Source organism: Diabrotica virgifera, chromosome 5 (assembly GCF_917563875.1).
Source record: "Diabrotica virgifera virgifera chromosome 5, PGI_DIABVI_V3a".
NCBI lineage: Eukaryota > Metazoa > Arthropoda > Insecta > Coleoptera > Chrysomelidae > Diabrotica > Diabrotica virgifera.
Genome location: NC_065447.1, coordinates 154,145,041 through 154,169,611, shown reverse-complemented (window position 1 = coordinate 154,169,611; position 24,571 = coordinate 154,145,041). Strand labels below are relative to the sequence as shown.

Below are 24,571 nucleotides of genomic sequence, written 5' to 3'. Positions count from 1 at the left end.
GCCTCCCTAATTTCTTCCACTTCTGTCGATCTTGAGCTTCCTGCAGCCAATTCCCAGCGACCCTTTTGACGTCGTCTGTCCATTGTCTAGTTGGTCTACCTCTGCTTCTTCTGTCTACTCGTGGTCCCCACCCTGCACTTTTTTGGGTCCATCCCCCGTCTTTCATTCTGGCCTCATGGTCCACCCAATTCCACTTCAGCCATGCTGTTCTCTCTATGACATCTGTGACGCCTGTCCTGATTTCTTCGTTTTTAACCCTGTCTCTGCGAGTCAGTTTAAGTAGTGACCGTTCCATTCTTCCTTGGGCCACTCTCATAAGTTTGGTTACTGTGACCTGGGTTAATGATAGTGTTTATGCGCCGTAACTCATGACTAGAAGTACACATTGGTCAAACGTCTTCTTTTCAGATAATTCGGCATGTTGCTTGTTGCTCTTGACGATGTCTGATAGAGTTCCATATGCGGCCCATGGTAAGGGTAAGAACAGAACAAGTGCGTCGAGGTGGAGGTGTAGGTCGTGGAGGATGCTATTAGTTAAGTCGCGGTCGATGTCGACAGCACAAAGCAAGGAGGTCACCTGCGCTGTCAGTCGAGCTAGAACCACTATCAAGTGAAGTAGTTTAATGAAATTTGAATGAGAAAAAGACTGTGCTTTTGCGATGTTGTGTCAGTCAAGTGATGATAGTGATGAAATGTCAGCTGTAAATAATCAGATCCTCCTTGATATTTCAAAAATTTACTGAATTTAATTACTTTAGAAATTCGAAAATAAACTGAATATTTATAAACTGAATAAACAAAAAATGGATTATATAAAAAGTATCAACTCAGATAGCGCAGGTACTGACAACTTGGCTTCGAACGGACCAATCACAGGGAAGCATCCTTGTCGGCCGCGCAGTAGACATCCATGTAAAACAAATTCATTTTATTTTCAAAAGCATCGATGTAAACTTCCTGGATGGCATCGCGCTAAACCTCCAACGCGACTTAAGTACCTGCTCTGTTCACTTCCATTCACTACAATGTGTTTGTTTTACATGGATATCGACAGCGACCTCCACCTCCACCGCGACCCACTTGTTCTGTTCTTACCCTTAGGTGATTATTCTTTGCAGTTCGGCAATTTTATTGTTTCTGACTATTTAAATTTTATGCCCTAGGTATTTATGTTTATGAACCAATGCTATTTCGTTTCAGTCAACTTTTGGATTTTCGCTTGGTAGCAGGTTTGTCAAGTATTGTGTCTTTCAAAAATTAATGTTCAAAATAACTTTTTTGTATATGCATCCAATCTTACAGATATTTAATTTTAAATTTCTAACACGCTAGCCCTACATTACTTCTTTATTCTTAAGGTGCCGTCTTATTTCGAAAGTTGGCGATCATCATAATTATTTGAATTCTGTTCACTGCTGCGCTAAAAAGCTGGTTAGACGAACAATTAAACTACTCTCTGAGATTGCACAGCCATGACCTTCAATCACCTTCCTATGGTACGCTTTCCTAAAATCTTTCCCTCCATGATATTCTGCAGAAGCTGATATTTTATTCCTCTTATCAAGTAGCCACAGTATTGTAATTTTCGTATCTTTATTTCATTATTCTGTTCTGTTTCCTTTAAAAATCTTTACCAGACTTCTTCAATCGTGACTCTGTCTACATAAGATATTCTCAGGATTACATTACATTAGTACAAATAATTCCAGGTTGTTTCACTAAAAATCAGATTTCTTCCCAACATAGAATATGAAAAAAGCTTCTACTTTAATTTGTTATTTGTGTAGCGTTGACCATATTTCTTCTTATTCTTCCGCTTTATAAGCAATTCTCGTTCATTGGCGGATTGATACCTCTATGGAAGGTTGTCACTCCATCTTTTGCAAGGTCAACCGGTACTTCTTCGACCTATTGGTGATTTATCCCTTGCTATTTTAACCACACGGGTCTCCCCTATTTTGCTTATATGATTATTCCATTTCGATTTCGTGTCCATTTATTTATATACTGTACGTTACATTTTCTTCTAATGTCTTCCTCCCTTTTCGATCTCTCAGCGTATTTCCTGTAAGGCTTCTCAGCACTCTCATCTCTGCCGTTTCCAGTAGTCTTTCTGTTGTGGGTGTGTCGGGTTTTGTTTCTGATGTATATGTCATTATTGTTCCTACACTGGCTTTATAAATTCTTGACTTCGTCTCACTGTTAATATGTCGGTTTCGCCATATGATGTTATTAAGGCATCCTGCCAGTCTATTTGCTGACCATATTTCATAATATTGAACTTATCAAGGTTTAATAGGCCGTGATCTGGAATTGTTTCTTCCTGATAAATACTTCACCAACTGCGGCATAATATATTACTAAAGCCGGTGCGGCAACGGTCGTAACTTTCTATGGCTCACTGCTAATCATTGCTATTATAGCTCATCAGTGAGCCATAGACAGTTGCGGTAGTTACTGAATCGCCTTTGATGTTGGCCCAATTACAAACGAATTCATGAAGAAATAATTTCAGACTTATCATCATTAGACGTTTTGAGTCCACTGCTGAACATAGATCTCCCGTAAATAATACCATTGCATCCGATCTTAGGCATCCTGAATCCAGTTGTGCTGGATGCACTTGATGTCCTCCGACCACGTTAGAGAACGTCTTCGATTACGATAAGTATCGTGTCTAGGTCTCCATTCCATTCACTTTTATCACATCGATATACACCACATGTATTTTCTAAGTATCTTTTTAGATTTTGTCTAAATTATAATCTATATTAAAAAAAAATTCAGGAAAAAATAATTTCAGACAATGTTTTACACAATCAATGCACCATGATATTGAACTCGGTTTTAATTTTGTCATATCGAAATACACCACACATATTTTCTAATTATTGTTCTTTTAGTTTTTTGTCTAAATTCGTCCATATTGTACTATATTGAAGGTAAATTATTCAGGGTACTTATATATCTATATAAACTGGTTAAAGTGACGATATTAATCTTAGTCCTGTTTTCAGAACGAGTACAGAGTCCGACCAAGCAACTTCCCAGTCCAAGCCAACCTCCAGGAAGTCCAAAAAACGTCCAAAATAGTCCACAAGAGATGTATCGATATGGTTACGGAGATCAGCTGTTGGACATGGATGCCAACAGGTTTAATCAGTATTACCTTCCTCGGGGTACCAACATGTACTCTACACTGCCTTCCAAGAAAACTCAATTTTTCAATAACGAATTTAAGGCAGAGAGATCTGTCACGCCTGACATTACTAGAGGCCTAGAACGAAACAGTTATTTCGATCAACGAAGCGGCGTTCAAAGGACAGAACATACGATGTTGAATCAACGATTGGGCATTCCAGTCCAAATGCCTGACATTAATCGTCTGCACCTCCATTTTGTGCCTTCAACCTACACACCTCAAAGAAACGAATCTCCGAGATATATATCCCAACCAAATATATATGAAGAAGCAGATTCTATTAGAATATCTCCTATAGATCCTAGAAACTCAGCAGGATTTCAGTCCTCAACTCCATCAGGAAAGACTGAGCTCAGAGCAGCGTCCAATTTAGAAAATAAACTTTTATCCCCAAAGAAATCAACAATGTCGAATGAAGAACTATATGCCGTTATTCACAAAAGTAAAAAGAAGATGAATATTGAAGCAGAAGATTCACCGAGATCGTCACCTTTAACAGTACAAGAAACTTCCAAAAAACAAACAAAATCTCCAGAAACGGGATACATAGGTGACAAATCCAGATCTAGATTGAGCTGGTCACCTAGTAAAGGGGAATATATAGATTTTAATGAAGACATAGACAAATTATCCCCGCCAAATGATTCAAGAACTCGGCAAAGTTGGGCTTGCAGCGATAGGAAACCAAAGCCTAAACAAACCTCTACGCTGGATTTTAAAAGACTACTCTTACAAAAATCAAGTTCCAATTCTCCGAAGAAGCTATCAGCTGTTGAACAGCTGAAGATGTCTAAACAACAAATTAAGCCTTCTCCTCAAAAACTCCAACCTGAAATGAATATTTTGGACCTCAGCGCCTCTCCTCGGAGCTTAGTAAACAGGAAGTTCATGCATAACCCTCCTGGATCTCCGAACCGAGAGCAAAAACCTCTAACGAAAGTCCTATCTCCTAGGTCCCAATGGCGCTTTGCGAGCCCAAGAAGTGACGTTCTCTCCTCCCCAATCCTAGAAGATTGCAGAGAAGACGAAAGTCCGAACAGTTCCGGTGAAAGAAAGAAGTCTCCCAAGAATCGCAGCTCAAACTCTAACACAGAGTCATCTCCGAAGAATCGCAGCTCAAACTCTAATACGGAGACATCTCCGAAGGGGATGCCTCGACAAACGCATTCCACGCCTTATACCTCGGCTACTCAAAGACTTTACGCTCAAAGAGCTCAATTCTTTAGCCCGGTAACGCCGAAAAGCAGTCAGGTTAAGAGCCAAGAGAAAGACAAGAAGACTTCTCCACCTACTTTAGAAACCGCGTTTTAGTTTTAGGTTTTTTATTATATCATTTTAGCAGGGTGTTTCCAAAAGAGAAACTATTTAAAAAATCAGGTTTTTTATTATTCCCGTGAACGCTAATATTCTATATTCTTAATAAATAAACATTGTTCTACATCTTAAAATTATTATATCTTAAGCAAATGGTACCAACCATGGTTGGTACCATACATGCAGGTATCGTTTTGTTGTCAATGTGTACAATATTTTAGTTCCTTTATTTTATCTTTCAGTTATTCCTGTATTAAAGTTTTCTCAAGACCATTTCTTCTGAAGATTTATTTAAAAAAAATCATATTTGTTATACATATACCTACGTCCTTAAGGTATACAGGGTGTTTCATTAATAATTGTCCATATAGTAACTGGAGAAACCTTAGCACAAAATACGAAGATTTAACCTAAAACACTTAAATCAAATGTGGTTCCTTACCGAGTTACAGGGTGTTTTATCTAAAAATTTAAAAACTATTTTTGCTCAGCCTTTTAAAACTATTCGACATGTCCTTTTTATACTTGGCAGGAAGTTTAAATACTATACAAACTACTAAATTATGTTAAACAAACGTTTATGGCTATTACCAGAGACGTAGGACGGGGGAAAGTGAATGGTTGACCCTTTCCAAATTCTACGCCACTGGCGAAATTGTTATTTTAGTTCAACTTTTGGATTCTTCAATACTTGTATGAAAATAATATACTCTTCATTCGTAACGATAAAGTCATTAGTTTTCGAGATATTTGAAGTTAAAAATGAAACGACACGGTTATCTTGATCAGTGTATTGTGTCGCTTCATTCTTAATTTCAAATATCTCGAAAACTAATCATTTTATCTTTACGAAAGAAAGTATATTATTTACATAAAGAGTATTGCAAAATCAAAAAATTACACTAAAATAGCAATTTCGTCAGTGGCGTAGAATTTGGGAAGGGTCAACCAGTCACTATCCCCTGTCGTACGCCTCTGGTAGTATCTAGAAACGTTTATTTATCTTAATTTAGTAGGGTGTAAAGTGCCTACACTGTCTGCCAAGTATGAGAAGGATATGCCAAATAGTTTTAAAGTACCGTGTACAAATAATTTTTAAATTTTAATCATATGACATATCATAAATTAATCAAAATAACTGTGCCGTTTCATATTTAACTTCAAATATCTCGAAAACTAATGACTTTATCGTTACCAATGAAGAGTATATTACTTACGTAGAATGTATTGTAGAATCTAAAAATGGTACTAAAATAGTAATTCTTCTAGTGGCGTAGAATTTGAGAAAGGTTAACCATTCATCATCCCCTGTCGTACGCCTCTGGTAGTAGCTATAAACGTTTGTTTAACATAATTTAGTAGGGTGCCTAGTAGTCGCACTTTCTGCCAAGTATAAAAAGGATACGTCGAATAGTTTTAAAATGCTGAGCAAAAATAGTTTTTAAATTTATAGATAAAACACCCTGTAACTCAGTAAGTAACAACATTTTAGTTAAGTGTTTTAGGTTAAATCTTAGTATTTTGTGCTAAGGTTTCTCCAGTTACTATATGGACAATTATTAATGAAACACCCTGTATTCATTTATTCTTTAATATTCCATATAATCTACGTATTTCGTTATTTCCAATTTTTCACTCAACTCATTTAATATTTTTTATTTTTGAGTTTCCGTAAAGAGCGTAGGATCAAAATTTCGAGGCAATGCTTTTTAAATGCATTCATTTTTTCGAATCCAGAAAAGCTAATAAATATTTTTGAAAAATTCAAACGCCGAATGAAAGATTACATTATTACCGAGGGCCGAAAGTACCTTAGAATAGCAGAAAGTTTCTTTTGAATGTGATATTTGAAATTAAAAATCACACTCAATTTTCTCTTCTTTTTCACGCCTGTTCCTTATTAAAATAAACATAGACGTTTTCAGGGACTTTCGACCCTCGCGCTCGGTAATGTAATCGTTCATTCTGCGTTTAAATTTTTCAAAATTACTTGTTAGTTTTCTCAGGATTCGAAAAAAATTAATGCATTTAAAAAGCATTGGACAAAAATTTTGTGCCTACGCTCTTCGTTTTTAAAAATTTTCAGATAATTTTATGCACTTAATCTAGTGCTTTGACTTCTTAAAACACTTTTTTATATCAAACAATCTTTTTGAACCACCCTGTAGTTAGAGTTAATTTAGGATTTCGGTTATTTATTCGTTACTTCTAGTCCTCGAAGAACTACTTTTTTCATTTTTATACAATAAAGGTTTTTCAAATCTTGTAATGTACAAAAATTAGATGTATATAAATTTTCTGTCGAAGCTTCCAACACAACAAATTTAGTAAGGTTGCCTTAAATTATTGTAAATCTTAATATATTGGTTTTGTAAATAAACGTTTTGAATTGCATTTTTATATATCACTGTTTTATTTTCCTTCCACAGCTTCGTAATGTCAGGATGTGAAGCGCTGGAAACCAGAATAGTAATCATAAATCACAAGATTACTAAAAAAACCAAAGGTAAAGTTTAAACCAAATAAAGAAACGAAACTAAATCAGAAGGTACAGCAAAAAAAGTCAAATACCTGTACCTAGCTTTTTTTTCAAGAATGTAAATAAAATTCTACGGCTTGCAAAAGTAAATATGGAGATTTACTATCATGAGGGGAAAAATAACTGAACCAAAAGAAACAAAAAAGTACTAGTATGTACCTGGATAGGATACCTGAAAGGATATTACCTGGATTACTTATTATACCTCACTGAATTGTTGCCTGTGAAGGCCAGCGTAGATCGAATCATACTACAAACTGTAGACATAATTACTGAAAATATAATCGTCACCACAATAGAGATCACCAGAGCATTAAAGAAACTAAAACACAGCCCCCAAGTCATAATCGAATTGTTGAACCGCAGTGGAAATGTAGCTACACAACTAAGAATACTCGATCCCAAAAAATTCTTGAATACCACACAACAACCACAGTTTCAGTACTAGTACAGTCAATAACACAGGCCTGCAAAAAAATGTTTTTGAAATTTGATAACTGACTTTTATGTACTTTTCAGCGCTGATTTCAAAAATGTAAACCATTTTTGTCTATCACGCCAGGTTTACTCAAAAAGTAAAGAGTATATTTGGGTATAATAACAAAATGTAAGCAATTTGTCACCTCTTTCCAACGTTATGATTTAGTTTATTTATTAGTCATGTTCTAAACTACATTGCCAGTACACTTACATTTATCTTTAAGCTCATAAGTCCTTATAATAAAGCTTTCGCTTTCTGTCGAAGCTTCTTTTATTGCTTTTCCGGCTGTGGACTCGTTCAGGGTCATCTCTTTTCATCATCCAGCAGTAGTCTGCTATCATGCTCATGTTCCATCTTCTTTGGTATCTTCTTTCCATTTCTTTGATGTTGCGGTGATATCTTTCGCTCTGCTCTTCACTGACATCACCAAGGTTTGCCAGGAAGGACTAAAGATGTGAGTGGAGAAAGTGAAGCTTAATGTTCGTGTTACAGCCAAGCTTCTTAAAGTTGTCGTTGTCGATCATGACTGCGACGGTTGTCTTGTAGTTTGAATCTTCTTTGTTACCAAAGAAAACAGTAACATCTAAATTAAAATGTGCCCAAGCCGTCTTTTCATTTTGTTCACAAAGTTGGAATCGCTCATTAGTTTTTTAATGTCCGGTCCGACAAAGATTTCTTCCTTTAGCTTTGCCGTAGATAAACCATGAAACTGTCCACACAGATATCTGAAACATTCCCCTTCTTTATTCAGTGCCTTGACTTGACAAATTGTTTAATCAGCCCCAACTTAATATGAAGTGGTGGAAGTAAGACCTTTTTGGGATCCACAAGGCTTTTCCTCTCAACATTTTTAACTCCTACCTGTAACTTTCTCTCAGGGGCCAAGCTTTTTTGTGTAGTGTTGCTTTCTGTCTCTACTGTCCCATTCACAGAGAAAGAAAGGGAACTTTATATAACCATTTTGTTGACCAAGCAGCATTGAAATCACTTTTAAATCACCACATAGTGTACATTTGTGGTCTGAATAGCAGTTTGCTTAAAACCAGTTCAATGTTCTCGTAACATTCTTTCAAGTGAACCCAGTGTCGAACTGGTATAGAAGCATACTTATGGCCATTATGTAGAAGTACTGCTTGTAGGCTCCTTTTTGAAGAATCAATAAAATATCTCCACTTATTAGAAGCATATTCTAGATGAAATGTGCCGTAAGTCCAGGAACATCATTGCAAAATGCCAGGTCATCTTTTGGGAGAAAAAAGATACAAATTCCTTTTCCTTACATTGATACCAAAAGAAGGATATATCAGGAGCCAACATTTTTTATTCTAGATCCTAAAACTTTCTGCCGATTCTTTAGAAAGGTCTAGATCTCTTACTAAATCGTTCAGTTCAAATTGTGAAAATGGAATGGAATCGGTTGTGCCAGGATCGTAGTATTGTACAAAATACTGCTGCTTTTTCATAATTAGTCTTTATTATATCATTTTGTGAAATAACTGTACTAGATAGAATGTTTTCACTATTTTTCCCGAAATCAGGGTTAAAAACAGTATGAAAATCACTTATGGCTGGTTTCTCCTAATAACTCTTTATTATATCATTTTGTGAAATAACTGTACGTGATGGAATTTTTTCACTATTTTTCCCGGCATCAGCATTGAGAACAGTATGAAAATCACTTATTAAATTTTAAACAATTTTTTCGTCGCAGACCTGTGTAATACTTAAGGGTAATAAGAGCATATCAGAAAATTGCAGATGAATAAACTTGCTAAATGCCAAAGAGAAGGTAATACACGTGGAAGTCACCAACAGATCAAGAATAGAGAATTGTAAGAAACCCAATAGGCTATGTATTAATAATTGGACAAACATACATGAACGCAGTGGCGCACCCAGAGGGGGGTTTTGAGGGTTAAAACCCCTCCCAGGGCATATAAAAATATATAAAAAACAGTAGTAGGAGAGGAAATAAAACACTAAAATCGTCTAAACTTCTAACTTTTTTAAATTAAGACGAAACGTTACGAAACCTTTTGCATTCGATTCGAGAGAGCTTCAGGAAAATTCTTGAACACTTGGCATGAAGGACAAATGCAAATTGCATTCTTGTAGGCGGAAACTGCATTTTCCAAAGTGCATGTCAAAGTGTTCACAAAATAAAAATTTACAACTCGGAAAATAATCATAAGAATGAATCAATTTTCATATTTGGGGGTTTTTGAGGTCGCTGAACAGGCATATAAACGAAGCTGTAAGAGGTGCCTGCTGCCAGGTATCCCAGTGTGCACGTCGAATCCTGGAGTTTTATGGACATTCATTATGAAAATCGGTTAAACTTGTTATCCCGAGGTTTTCGAGGTCGCTGAACGCCAATATTACTTATTTCCGGTATATACGTCATCTCCTGGAGCTTTTTGGAAATTTCTTATGAAAATAGTTGAAATTTATTATCTCGGGGGTTTTGATATCGCTGAACGCGAATAGTGCAACGAAGATGCTGTACGAGGTACCCGGTGCGCCGTATCCCAGGCAACCAAGTGACGTCATATAACGTTGAGGAAACGTTAGTTTTTGGATGAATATAACACGTGTTTGAACATTACGTCATATAGACGTCTTTTGTGGGTGATTTTAAATACGTAAGATTAATGACCTTAAAATTACGTTTAAAAAACGTTTTAATTTCAGGCATCCTAAGTCGGACGTCACAAAATTGGTAAATTTCATTTAGGTATGACGCTAAATGTTCATAAGAAATTCGTGTCTTGTGTGATAAAATAAAACTTATCATTTAGATATTTAGTTGAAGAAACGTGTTAATTAAGAGATTTTTATGCGTTTTTGCTCAGTGAGTTAGTTTAATGCAGTAATTTTTCTTGACAACTATTTGAGGTTATGTTTATTTGTTTTTAATTAAGCGTTAAATGAAGATATTAAGACAGCGTTAAATTAAGATATTAAGTATGCTGAATAATTTGTTAATAAATTATTTATTAGTTTCATATATATGTTGTTTCAGTTTTGACACAGTAAGTAGGTATGTACAGGTAACTAGTGAAAATTCTATAATGTGAGGGCTGGTACAATCATGCAGAATCAATGTTGCTTCTAGCGCACAAGCGATCTTAAACAAGTGGTAGTATATCTTCGACGCATGGGAAGTACGCCTACAGGTTTCATGTTACCTATTTTTTATACTATTTTGAAACATCTGAAAGAGGTCACTTTTTGAAAGTATTAAAGACGTGATTTTACCGACGTATAAAGGTCGTCATCTTTTTGACGTTTTAAAATCGTCACAATTATGACGTCAAATCGATGAGACAAAAACACGTGATATTCAACGTCAGTACTACGTTATACAAACACGTCAATTGGTCATTTTTATGACGTGTTATCTACGTTATAAAAACGTCGTTTGGTTGCCTGGGATCTACGTCGTCTCCGGGAATTTTATGAAAATTCGTAATAAAATTTGTCGAAACTTGTTATTCCGGGGTTTTTAAGGCAACTGACAGTTTTAATCATAAACTCGAGGTTCTGACATCTTTATATCTAAAAAAATTATTATTAACGCTAAAAAAATTTCGAATTCTATTTTTTTCATAATTTGCACTCTGAATTAAAATAACTTACTGTTATTGTTATTCACTGTTGAATTTTATAACATATTTTCATAAAACTCCAAGAGACGACGTATATATCGGGCACCAGGTACCTCGTACAGTATCTTTCACGCAATATTCGTGTACAATGACCTCGAAAACCTCGCGGTAATAAATTTCAACTATTTTCATAACGAATTTTTATAAAACTCCGCGAGATGACGTAGATACCGGGCAACAGGTTCCTTGTACAGCATCGCCGAAACAATATTCTTGTTCAGCGACCTCAACAACTTGAGAATATCAAGTTTCAACGATTTCCATAATGAATTTCCATAAAACTCCAGGAGACGACGTGCTTACCGGGATACCGGGCACCAGGTACCTCTTACAGCTTCGCCGACCCCATATTCCTGTTACGCGACCTCAAAACTCCCGAGTATGAAAATTGCACTTATTTGCATGATTATTTTCCGAGTTGTGAATTTTTATTTTTTGAACACTTTGAGAAGCACTTTGGAAAATGCATTTTTCGCTTACAACAATGCAAATTTTTCATTTGTCCCTCATACCAAGTGTTCAAGAATTTTTCTAAAGCTCTCCCGAACGAAAAGTTAGAAGTGCAATGCTTTATATCCTCGCCTATAGGAAAATGTAACTGGTATTTCACAAACAATACAAAAAAATTTCGGTGCCTTAAGCTAACCTCACCCAGAGGAAAGTGCTAGGTGCGCCACTGCATGAACGAAATTATATCAGATATATACATAAGTTATATCAGATATACCAATATTTCAATCAGATCAAGGTATACCAATATTTAAGAAAGGGGAAGTAACAGACTAACAACTATAGAGTAATATCTCTACTGAGTACAACATATAAAATTGTAACAACCCCTTATCAGACAAAAACTCCATTCACAGAGAAAAAAATTGGGGACTACCAGCAAGGATTCAAAGACCGCCGATCTACTACTGATGCGATCCAGATAATTACACACAATCGAAAAATGCCACGAACACAACATATAACTTCCACGCCCTCTTAGTAGATTTCAGACAAGTCTTTGACTGTATTGCAAGAAATAAATTATTTATCAAAATGAAAAATCAAGATATACCAGCAAAGCTAATCAGGTTAACAAAAATGACTATGGATGGATCTCGAGCTAAAGAAACGACAGAATAAGGTAGCACAAAACCAATTGCAATAAAAATAGGAGTGCGACAAGGTGATTCCCTGCCAACCACACTATTCAACATAGCAGTAGGAGGAACAAATAACGCCAGCGGAATTAAAAGAACTGTAGAAGGAAAAACAAAATATCTATCTATCTGCTCTAGAAGATAAGATAACAGGACGAGAGAAATCAAAATAGAAAATTATACTTTTGCAATAGTTCAACAATTTAAATATTTGGGAATACATAATTGTGAATGGCAAAAATAAGAGAAGTAGAGTTGTACCTATCCGACCAGTAGTTATATAAGCAGCTGAGACAATGTGCCTCACAGAAAAATATGAAGAAAAATTAACAATACTTACTCGAAAGGAAAATCTTCAGACGGATTATGGGCCTGATAAGATAGGAAAAGAGAGGAATGAGAAGAAGAATGAACCATAAACTAAGACATAATGATCGAAGAACATATAGTTAGATTTATTAAAGCGCAGAGACTGAGATGGCGGAAATAAACTGGAGGAAACTATGCACAAATCGAAATGAGTGGAAGAAAATTGTCACAAAAGCCAAGTCATACAACAAACTTTGACAACAGTAGCGGACCAAAGTATAGGGCCCGCTCTTTGGCGCTCGGCGCCCCCAACATCCCGGCGCCCGTGTGCACCGCACACCCTGCAAAATAGGTAAAGCCGCCTCTGCACACCAGCAACATAAGGGAGACAGTAATTGACATGGCAGGTGGATACGTGGTGAACAGTGCCACTAAGAACGTCATTAAGCCAACCACATCACTGTGAAACAAGAAATTAACATGAAAATCATGGAGCCATGGAAAACATGGACCATAACAACTAATCAATATGAAGCTAAAACAAGCTATATTTTCTAGGTAAATATATTAGATATCAACATCCGGGGTTAGTGAAACCATATGGTTAGATAGGGATAACGAACGTTGGGAAATGATCATAGAAGTTATACTTAATTCACGTTACTATTTCATCATAAATACTATCAAATATTATTCCAAACGGATATATATTCAATAAGTAGGCTTTTCGCCTATTCCACTGCAACTTTTTCAGATCTATTGTGGTCCTCTACCCCAAATTACATTCTCTAGCCTGACCCTTTTTAAAAAATCTAATAACTTATAGACTGAACCTTCCATGTATCTCTCTGCCGAAGGCTTTTCTTCGCCTAATACACAGAACTACACATTTGCCAGGAAGTCACACTGACATAAAATGTGCCTGTGTGTGTCTACTGTAATATCCTGGTAAACCTGCCAGGGAATAAAGATCAATAAACAGAATATGTTTAACAAATTGAAGAGTCTCAGATGCAGAATCCACCAATTTAATAAAATTAAAATGGTAAATAGTCATTTAAACCTGAGACTTTTCGCGTTGAAAGTTCTTACTGGTACATCCTTTTTCTGCGAATTTTTCAATTAATAACACAGCAGACGACGAATATAGAAAACGAAAGGGAAACGATCACATTCCGCCTTCATTCGTCTAGGAAAAAGACAGCAGAGGAACTTTCAGTACTCAAACCGAGTAAAGGAAATAAAAATAATAAATGATGGTTTTGCTTGTTTTCGATTCAGAGGGTTGCACACCAGCTAGACAGGCACTGTTTCTACCCTTTCAGGCGTCATCAGTAGCTTTCGATAGTGTGCCCACCTCTGAACCGAAAAACAGCTCCACCATCATTTTAAAGGGAATCTGAAAAATAATTCAAATTTCCCATCAGACGCGATACAGCGACATCTACTAACAAATTGAAGAATCTCAGATGCAGAATCCACCAATTTAATAAATTAAAATGGTAGATAGTATTTTAAAACTGAGATTTTTCGTGTTTGAAAGTTCTTACTGGTACATCCTTAATCTGCGACTTTTTCAATTAATAAGACAGCAGACGACGAATATAGAAAACGAAAGGGAAACGATCACATTTCGCTTTCATTCGTCTAGAAAAAACGGACAGCAGAGGAACTTTCAGTACTCAAATCCGAGTAAAGGAAATAAAAATAATAAATGATGGTTTTGCTTGTTTTCGATTTAGAGGGTTGCACACCCGCTAGACAGGCTGTTTCTACCATTTCGGGCGTCATCAGTAGCTTTTGTAAGCGTGCACACCTCTGAATCGAAAAATAGCTCCACCATCATTTTTAAAGGGAATCTGAAAAATAATTCAAATTTCCCATTAGACGCGATACAGCGACATCTCATAACAAATTGAAGAGTCTCAGATGCAGAATCCACCAATTTAATAAAATTAAAATGGTAAATAGTCATTTAAACCTGAGACTTTTCGCGTTGAAAGTTCTTACTGGTACATCCTTTTTCTGCGACTTTTTCAATTAATAAGACAGCAGACGACGAATATAGAAAACGAAAGGGAAACGATCACATTCCGCCTTCATTCGTCTAGGAAAAAGACAGCAGAGGAACTTTCAGTACTCAAACCGAGTAAAGGAAATAAAATAATAAATGATGGTTTTGCTTGTTTTAGATTTTCCTCTGCTGTCTTTTTCCTAGACGAATGAAGGCGGAATGTGATCGTTTCCCTTTCGTTTTCTATATTCGTCGTCTGCTGTCTTATTAATTGAAAAAGTCGCAGAAAAAGGATGTACCAGTAAGAACTTTCAACGCGAAAAGTCTCAGGTTTAAATGACTATTTACCATTTTAATTTTATTAAATTGGTGGATTCTGCATCTGAGACTCTTCAATTTGTTATGAGATGTCGCTGTATCGCGTCTAATGGGAAATTTGAATTATTTTTCAGATTCCCTTTAAAAATGATGGTGGAGCTATTTTTCGATTCAGGGGTGTGCACGCTTACAAAAGCTACTGATGACGCCTGAAATGGTAGAAACAGCCTGTCTAGCGGGTGTGCAACCCTCTGAATCGAAAACAAGCAAAACCATCATTTATTATTTTATTTTCTTTACTCGGTTTGAGTACTGAAAGTTCCTCTGCTGTCTTTTTCCTAGACGAATGAAGGCGGAATGTGATCGTTTCCCTTTCGTTTTCTGTATTCGTCGTCTGCTGTCTTATTAATTGAAAAAGTCGCAGAAAAAGGATGTACCAGTAAGAACTTTCAACGCGAAAAGTCTCAGGTTAAATGACTATTTACCATTTTAATTTTATTAAATTGGTGGATTCTGCATCTGAGACTCTTCAATTTGTTATGAGATGTCGCTGTATCGCGTCTAATGGGAAATTTGAATTATTAATGGGAAATTTGAATTATTTTTCAGATTCCCTTTAAAAATGATGGTGGAGCTATTTTTCGATTCAGAGGTGTGCACGCTTACAAAAGCTACTGATGACGCCCGAAATGGTAGAAACAGCCTGTCTAGCGGGTGTGCAACCCTCTGAATCGAAAACAAGCAAAACCATCATTTATTATATTATTTTAGAATATGTTTAATTCAAGACCTTTTTATTGTGATGTTTTCATGACACATTCACATGTTGACCGCCCCCGCCCCCTATGATGACAGGTTATGTCTATGTCACCACCAGGCTCATATGTCATGTCGGTTGCCTAACAGTGGCACCACATATATTACATCTACTGTTTCTTTCTCTAGCTTAAAAATAGTCTTCTTCTTTAGTCTGTTTGCATCCATCCCTGGACAAAGGTCTCCCCATGAGTTCTTCACTTCTCTCTGTTTTGTGCTATTTAGTGCCAGTATCTACCCATTTTTGCTTTGACGTCGTCTAGCCATCGTTTTCGTGGTTTTTCTTTAGTATGACCGGGCGCGTGTGGTCTCCAATGTATAATGTTTCGCGTCCACATTTCATTGCTTTGTCATGGCCAGTTCCATTTTATTTGCGCAATTTTTCCAATTGCATCTTCCATCTTCGTCCTGCGTCACACGTCCTTATTTTCGTTTATGTCCTTTCAGCTTAGTCCTAACATAGCTTGTTCGATGGACCTCTGTGTTGATCTTAATCTATATTCATCTTTCATCTATTTTAAGGCATTTATAACGTCCTCATTAGTAATTTTGGTAGTTCAGATTTTACATTTAATATTTCCATACCGCGGTTTTCTGGTTTTTCTATGTTGAACGAGTATAATTCTGTATAAATAGTAATATTCAATAATACCTATTAAATTATTTTTGTCTTTTATAGTGATTCCATTTATATCTGTTATCAGGTGTATTTGTTGTCGGTCTTTCCTATTTAGAGTTTTTAACACTTTCATACTCTTGATTTTCCCTATAATATTTTCGATTTGTTCGGTATTTTAGTCTCTGATGTCTTGTTTTATCCTTTTTTTTATTGCCTTATTAAGTTCCTTATATTTTAGTGAATTTCGGTCCATGCAACTGTTGTCCTTAAGCGTCTGTTGTCTTTCTGTCTTTAATTTATTATTTTTCATAAGTTTGTTGACTTTTCCTAAGATTACATTAGTGCATTGACGGGCCGCGCAAAAAGTTTCAAAGGGCCGCATGCGGCCCGCGGGCTGCATGTTGCCGACCCCTGCTCTAGATGACAAAATCTGCAAATCCCGTCAGTTTAAACTACCTAGTTAGCTTACACTTTACAGTGCCCTGTTGGCAGACCCACTATGGCTTTCAAATGGGTAGGTACTACAGATAAAAGTTATATACGGAAAGATTAATATAATTAAAGTTTACGCACCTACAGCAAACAAAAATTACGAAGATAGTGAGGTAAACGTGAGGGAACGTGAGGTAAAGCTCAATAGATTCGCTATAGTAATAGATAGCAATAAAAGTTAATAACTAAAATTGTAGCAAACTTTGAGCTTCACATTTTAAAATTAATTAGAATGTTACAGGGTGTTCGATAACATCGTGGCAGATCAAACTTAGGTTTTTTTAAATGGAACACTCTATATTTTATTTTATATTCAAAATCTTCTTAACTTCCTCATTACAAAAATGTAAAAGTCTGTTATCTTATCCAGGGTATTTACAAAGTTATAACCAAGTTTCTATGAAAATCGTAACAAGTTCAGCTCCCTGTATAAATAAAAATAAGCAAAACAGCAATGGTTGATATTTCTAATTTTATTTATATCAAATACAGGGTGAGTCAAGACGCAAGTACATTATTTTCTCAGTAACTTTAAATGTAACACCCTGTATTTTATGTCACTATCGAAAAGTACCGTTATAGTACTTTCCTTTTTGTATAATATTCCCTATGTCTAAATTTATTATTTTTTGAGATATTTTCATTTTTCAGAGCAAATTATTAATTAGGGTATAAATCTTTCCAAATTTTAAGTAAGCCATGACTGGAATTTTTTAATACTGATAATTTATTATTATTGATTATTGATTATCAATCCGGTAATCAATGTAACAATGTAGCAAATAAAGAAAGAAAAATAATTTATTAGTAATAAATTTTACAAAAAAACACAACTACAACATACAACATTTTTGAAACAATTAAAAACTACTTTTGTATGTAAATGTAACAAATAAAGAAAGAAAAATAATTTATTAGTTATAAATTTTACAAAAAAAAAACACAAAAACAAAATACATTTTGTGAAAACAATTAAAAACTACTTTTGTATGTAAATGTAACAATGTAACAAATAAAGAACGAAAAATAATTTATCAGTAAAAAATTTTACAAAAGACATCATGAACACAAAATACAACATTTTTAAAAAAATTAAAAGTTACTTTTAGTAAAATATTTTATATATTTAATTATATAATGTGTTCAAAATGAGTTCAGTGAATGAGTTACACACTACGAAGCATTTGTACATTAACACTTCGAAATACACTTTGTATTCTATTTCTCATCTCATTCCTTCTTGTTGGAGGCATTTTATAACCTTCTTTCTTAACGTAACCCCAAATCAATCAGTCCAGATTATTAAATTTTGGTGATCTGTGTGGCCAAGCTACTGCACTGAAAAATGAAAATATCCCGAAAACTAATAAATTTAGACATAGGGAATGTTGTATACAAATTAAAGTACGTTAATGGTACTTTTCAATAGCGATATAAAATACAGGGTGTTCCATTTAAAATTATCGAGAAAATAATGTACTTGCGTTTGGACTCACCCTGTATTCGATATAAAGAAAACTAGCAATGTCAATCATTTTTAAAAATTTTGACAATAAATAAAAAAAATATGGCATCAATAAACCATTGCTGTTGTGCTTATTTTTATTTATACAGAGAGCTGAATTTGTTACGATTTTCATAAAAAATTGGTTATAACTTTGTAAATACCCTATATAACATAACAGGCCTTTATGTTTTTGTAATGGGAAAGTTAAGAAGATATCAAATATAAGATAAAATATAGCGTGTTCCATTAAAAAAAAACATAGGTTTGGTCTGCCACGATGTTACCGAACACCCTGTAACATTCTAATTAATTTTAAAGTGTGAAGCTCAAAGTTGACTAAAATTTTTGTTATTAACTTTTATTGCTATCTATTACTATAGCGGATCTATTGAGCTTTACCCCACTAATCAATAACCCTGTATAAAGACAGAATAAACTATTACTAAACGCATAATAGGCATACTAGATTTCAGGCATATAAATACAGGGTGTTTCATTAATAATTGTCCGTATAGTAACTGGAGAAACCTTAGCACAAAATACGAAGATTTAACCTAAAACACTTAAATAAAATGTGGTTTCTTACTGAGTTACAGGGTGTTTTATCTAAAAATTTAAAAACTATTTTTGCTCAGCATTTTAAAACTATTCAACGTATCCTTTTCATACATGGCAGAAAGTGTGACTACTATACACCCTACTAAATTATTATAAACAAACGTTTTTAGCTACTACCAGAGGCGTACGACAGAAGATAGTGAATGGTTGCCCCTTCTCAAATTCTACGCCACTGGAGGAATTACTATTTTAGTATCATTTTTAGATTCTCCAATACTTTCTACGTAAATAATATACTCTTTATTGGTAACAATAAAGTCATTAGTTTTCGAGATATTTGAAGTTAAATATGAAACGGCACAGTTATTTTGATTAATTTATGATATAATTCATATGATTAAAATTTAAAAATTATTTGTACCCAGTACTTTAAAACTATTTGGCGTATCCTTATCACACTTGGCAGAATATGTAGGTACTGTACACCCTACTAAATTAAGATAAATAAACGTTTCTAGCTACTACCAGAGGCGTACGACAGGGGATAGTGGCTGGTTGACCCTTCCAAAATTCTACGCCACTGATGAAATTGCTATTTTAGTGTTATTTTTTGATTTTCCAATACTTTTTATTTAAATAATATACTCTTCATTCGTAACGATAAAATGATTAGTTTTCGAGATATTTCAAATTCAAAGTGAAGCGATACAATACATTAATCAAAATAACCGTGTCGTTTCATTTTTAACTTCAAAGATCCCGAAAATTAATGACTTTATCGTTACGAATGAAGAGTATATTATTTTCATAGAAATTATTGGAGAACTCAAAAATTGAACAAAAATATCAATTCCGTCAGTGGCGTAGAATTTGGAAAGGGTCAACCATTCACTTTTCCCCGTCGTACGCCTCTGGTAATAGCCAAAAACGTTTGTTTAACATAATTTAGTAGTTTGTACAGTACCTATACTTCCTGCCAAGTATGAAAAGGATACGTCGAATAGTTTTAAAATGCTGAGCAAAAATAGTTTTTAAATTTTTAGATAAAACACCCTGTAACTCAGTAAGGAACCACATTTTATTTAAGTGTTTTAGGTTAAATCTTCGTATTTTGTGGTAAGGTTTCTCCAGTTACTATATGGACATTTATTAATGAAACACCCTATATAAAGCGGGTTACAACAAAATTGGATTTACAAGACACAAGATCAGGAACAGTGGAGACAAATGACAGAAGTCTACGTTCAGCAGTTAAATACAAGCTGTGTAATGATATTAAAACTATTAGATATCTCAACTGGTGTTTACGTGCAAGTTATAGAGTAAATACTGGATACCAAACTTAAAGAAGACATCGCAGATACCCAATTTAAATTCAAAAAGGATTTTGGAAACAAGGGGAGCACTATTTACATAAGACACTTAAGGTCGCGTCATATTATAATGCACGTCGCCTTTTCGGCACGTAGCGTTTGCAGACCGGCAATCGGACTTCCCATTCACATTATCATACATAGAACGTTTACGTTGGTTTCAGTTTGGTGCGGTGCAGATGTGTTTATTGTCACAACACATGTTTACATGACAAATTGCCTCGAAAACTACTTTTTAAATTAGACCGGGCAGTATCGTCGCCCCGGCTAGCGAAATTATTCCGATTCGATATTTTTAAACAAACTTACTCAAAAAGAAGTCCTTATAACATATCCACAGGGTGCCGGGCGGTACCGTGGTCGAAAAATTGTTTAAACATTTTTTTTAAACAAATTCACAAAAATATTTTTTTTATTTCGAGCAATATTTTTTTAGATAAACTGGGTCATTCTGGGCAAAAAAGGTCTCTTGTCATTTTTCTCTAAAATTGATTGTTGTCGAGTTACATGCGATTAAAAATTTGAAAAATGCGAAAAGGCAATTTTCAAGGCTTAATAACTCGGTTAAAAGTATTATTATGAATTTCAATAAGTGACCAAATCAAGTTTCAAACCCCTTCTTCAAGGTCCCAAAGAGATTTTTGTCATTATTTTACTACAAAGCTGTTATTTTTAGATATTAACAATTAGCGCTATAGTCCAACTGTATCTTCGCCCCCGTTAGCGAAACTATTTCGATTAGATTTTTTTGCACAAACTTACTCAAAAAGAGTCCTTATAACAAACACATCCACAGGGTGCCGGGCGGTGCCCTTGTCAAAAAATTGTTTTAACAATTCTTATTAAACAAATTCACAAAAATAATTTTTTCATTACGGACGATTTTTTTTAGATAATATAATTTGGGTTATTCTTAGCAAAAAACGTATCTTGCAAAAATGCGGAAATGGCCATATAACTCGACAACAATCAATTTTAGAGAAAAATCACAAGAGACCTTTTTTGCCCAGAATAACTCAAACTATTATTAATTTGGGTTTAATTAAATTATTAATAAAACATTATTTTTGTGAATTTGTTTAACAAACATTTTTTAAACAATTTTTAGACCACGGCACCGCCCGGAACCCTGTTGATGTGTTATAAGGACCTCTTTTTGAGTAAGTTTGTGCAAAAAAATCTAATTTCGCTAACGAGGGCGACGATACAGTTGGACTATAGCGGTAATTGTTAATAGTTAAAAATAACAGCTTTGTAAGAAAATAATGACAAAAATCTCTTCAGGACCTTGAAGAAGTTGTTTAAAACTTGATTTGGTCACTTACTGAAATTCATAATAATAATTTTTAATCGAGTTATTAAGCCTTGAAAATAGCCATTTTCGCAATTTTAGACAAAAATGACAAGAAACCTTTTTTGCTCAGAATTACCCAAATTATCTAAAAAAAATATTACTCGAATGAAAAAATATTTTTGTGAATTTGTTTAAAAAAGATTGTTTAAACAATTTTTCGACCACGGCACCGTCTGGCACCCTGTGGATATGTTATAAGAACCTCTCTTTGAGTAAATTTGTGCAAACAATCGAATAGGAATAATTTCGCTAGCGAGGGCGACGATACTGACCGGTCTAAATACTCTGTATCAAATTCAAAGAAATACCTAAATAAACAACGAGGGGAAAACGACCCGTAGCTGTCAACATCCGAAAAATATTGTTTTCGAATGAACCGAACGCAGACGTAACGTGTCTTATACGCTACGTTACGTGTCAATGGTTCAATTTAAAAACCATTAAATTATATTTTTCGCAAACGAAACGCTACGTGCCGAAAATGCGACGTGCATTATAATATGAGGCGACCTTTACTGTAAATCAGGATTATTATAACAACAAACATGAGTGAGATAACAACTCATAAAAAATATATAATGTAGCGGTTATTTACTGTAATAACTTATAATTACAAAGAAACAAGCGGTTCGTATTTATATACGATTTTTATTTATATAACAGTACAGACGAATTTATTTTTACTCCTCAAAATTCCATCCTTATTTATATTGAATACAAAAATACAAGCCATGTTCTCGAACGTTCTAGAAAAACGGAACCGCCCAACTTTAGTAATGCGTGGGCGATCTTTCTCGAGAAATCTTTTCCTCGCTGGTCTGATGAGTCATCCTTCCAGATGTCTGCTCACGTGACGCGCTATCGAGGCGGAACCTGTTATTTACGGTCGGTAATTCGTCACAATAAGATCATCATCATCATTTGGCTCTACAACTCTATGTGAGTCTTGGCCGCGTTTACTATTTCCCTCCATTGTTGTCGGTCCTGAGCAGCTATTTCCCATTGCTGTACTCCCATTTTGCGTAGATCGCTGGCTACTGCGTCCTTCCATCTCTTTCTTGGGCGACCAACTGACCTTTTTCCATCGGGCCTTTCCCAGAATGTGGCGTTTAGAAGTCTTTCGTCACTTGATCTTAGTACGTGACCCGCCCATCGTATTCTGTTTGATTTAATGTAGCGTACTATGTTTTCATCTCCGTATATTGTTTGGAGTTCATCATTGTGTCTTCTTCTCCATTCTCCTGTTGTCTCTTCTCTGCAAGGCCCATAGATAGTCCGCAGTATCTTTCTTTCAAGTACCAGTAATTTTGTTGTTTCCCGCTGATTCAGAGTCCAGGTTTCACTTCCGTACGTTATTGTGGGACGAATTATTGTCTTATATACTCTTATTTTTGCTGGTCTTGAGAGTATTTTTGATTTAAGTAGGGTCCTTAACGAGTAATATGCCCTGTTTCCTGCAATAATCTTGGCTGCCACGTCTTTTTCATAGTTATTTCCAGATGTTATGATCGCTCCCAAGTACTTAAATTCTTTGACGACTTCAAAATTGTATTCATTAATTGTTACGTTTTGTCTAACCCTTGGTCTTGGGTTCTTCGTAACCACCATGTACTTGGTCTTGTCCTCGTTGACCTTAAGACCAACTTCCTTGGCTCCGTTCTCGAATAGGGTGAAAACTTCTTTTGCATCTCTGGTGGATTGTGCAATTGTGTCCACGTCATCCGCAAAGGCTAATAGTATTTTTGATCCTTGGGCGGCAAATCCGTTTGTCAGTTGTGGCTGGGCTTTCCTTACTGCATGTTCCAGTGCGAAGTTAAACAGCAGGGGGGCGAGAGGATCTCCTTGTCTAAGTCCTGTGTCAATGAGGAATTCCTCCGACGTGTTGCTGCCAACTTGCTGTCACAATAAGATACAAATTTATATTATAGACATATGAATAATTAAAGAACCATTATAATCAAAAAGCAACAGTAGGAACATCAACAGAAATAAGTATTAAAACGGGTGTCAAGTAACAAGTACAAAACAGGTCAAGTACAAAATATTGGCCTACATTTTTTAAAAATCAACTTTCCATCAAATATTCTTTATAAGCTTTGGAAAAAACAAATGAGTACGGAATTGTTACTCAGTATTTGTTTGTGGATTTTAGATGTGCCTATGACAGTGTAGACACAAACGCACTAGAGACAGCCATGGTAGAATTCAATATCCCAATATACTCATTTAAACTGAGAAAAGCCAACAGTTGAGTAAGATCAGAGTGCAGAATGGAGTATCAAGACACAAATACGACTTAGACAGGGAGATAGCCGATCATCGTGCCTTCTTTCAGCATTTTTCTAGAGAAAGCTATTAAAAAATCTGGAATAACAACAAGCGGAACCATTATTAATAGGAGTGTACAAATACTAGCATATGTGGATGAAATCGATATCATAGCAAGAAACAAGGTAGACCTGGTCCAATCGTTCACGGCATTGGAAGCAGCAGCAAAAAGAATATAGCCCTATTATTTTTGCTGAACGTTACGTTTGCCGTACGTTAATACTAGTAAAACTAAGTATAGGAAGTGACGAATAATAAGCAAGTAGCAAAACCCTAAGATCTAACAATTAGAACAGTGAACTTTCGAAGGAGTAAGAGAGTTCATATAATTTCTCGGGTTACTAATAAACCAAAGTAATACAGTAACAGCAGAAATTAACAGAAATATATACTTAGCAAATAGAGCTTCTATAGACTAAAGAAACCTTTAACATCAAACATAATCACAAAAATATTGATATACAGAACTCTTATCAAGCTCATCCTCACTTACGCGTCAGAAACATCGATGATGACAAAAAGGGATGAAGA

At 35.1% G+C, this 24,571-nt stretch overlaps 2 protein-coding genes across 2 annotated transcripts in view; both read left to right on the top strand.

The window, feature by feature from the left end:
• LOC126878447 (uncharacterized) overlaps positions 1–3,726 on the top strand; it is a 127,244-nt gene extending 123,518 nt beyond the window's left edge. Inside the window, exon 6 of the mRNA XM_050651613.1 lies at positions 3,018–3,726. Within this exon, the coding sequence (XP_050507570.1) occupies positions 3,018–3,281 (264 nt within the window). The 3' untranslated portion in view covers positions 3,282–3,726. The remainder of the gene's footprint in view (positions 1–3,017) is intronic.
• On the top strand, positions 3,335–4,513 carry LOC114330999 (uncharacterized). Its single transcript, XM_028280451.2, has one exon. It carries the CDS (start codon positions 3,335–3,337, stop codon positions 4,511–4,513), a length of 1,179 nt encoding a protein of 392 aa, XP_028136252.2.
• The last annotated feature ends 20,058 nt before the right edge of the window (positions 4,514–24,571 follow it).

Excerpts from the sequence above, each read along its gene's own strand:
- LOC114330999 (XM_028280451.2), top strand. The coding sequence starts at position 3,335 with ATGTTGAATCAACGATTGGGCATTCCAGTCCAAATGCCTGACATTAAT.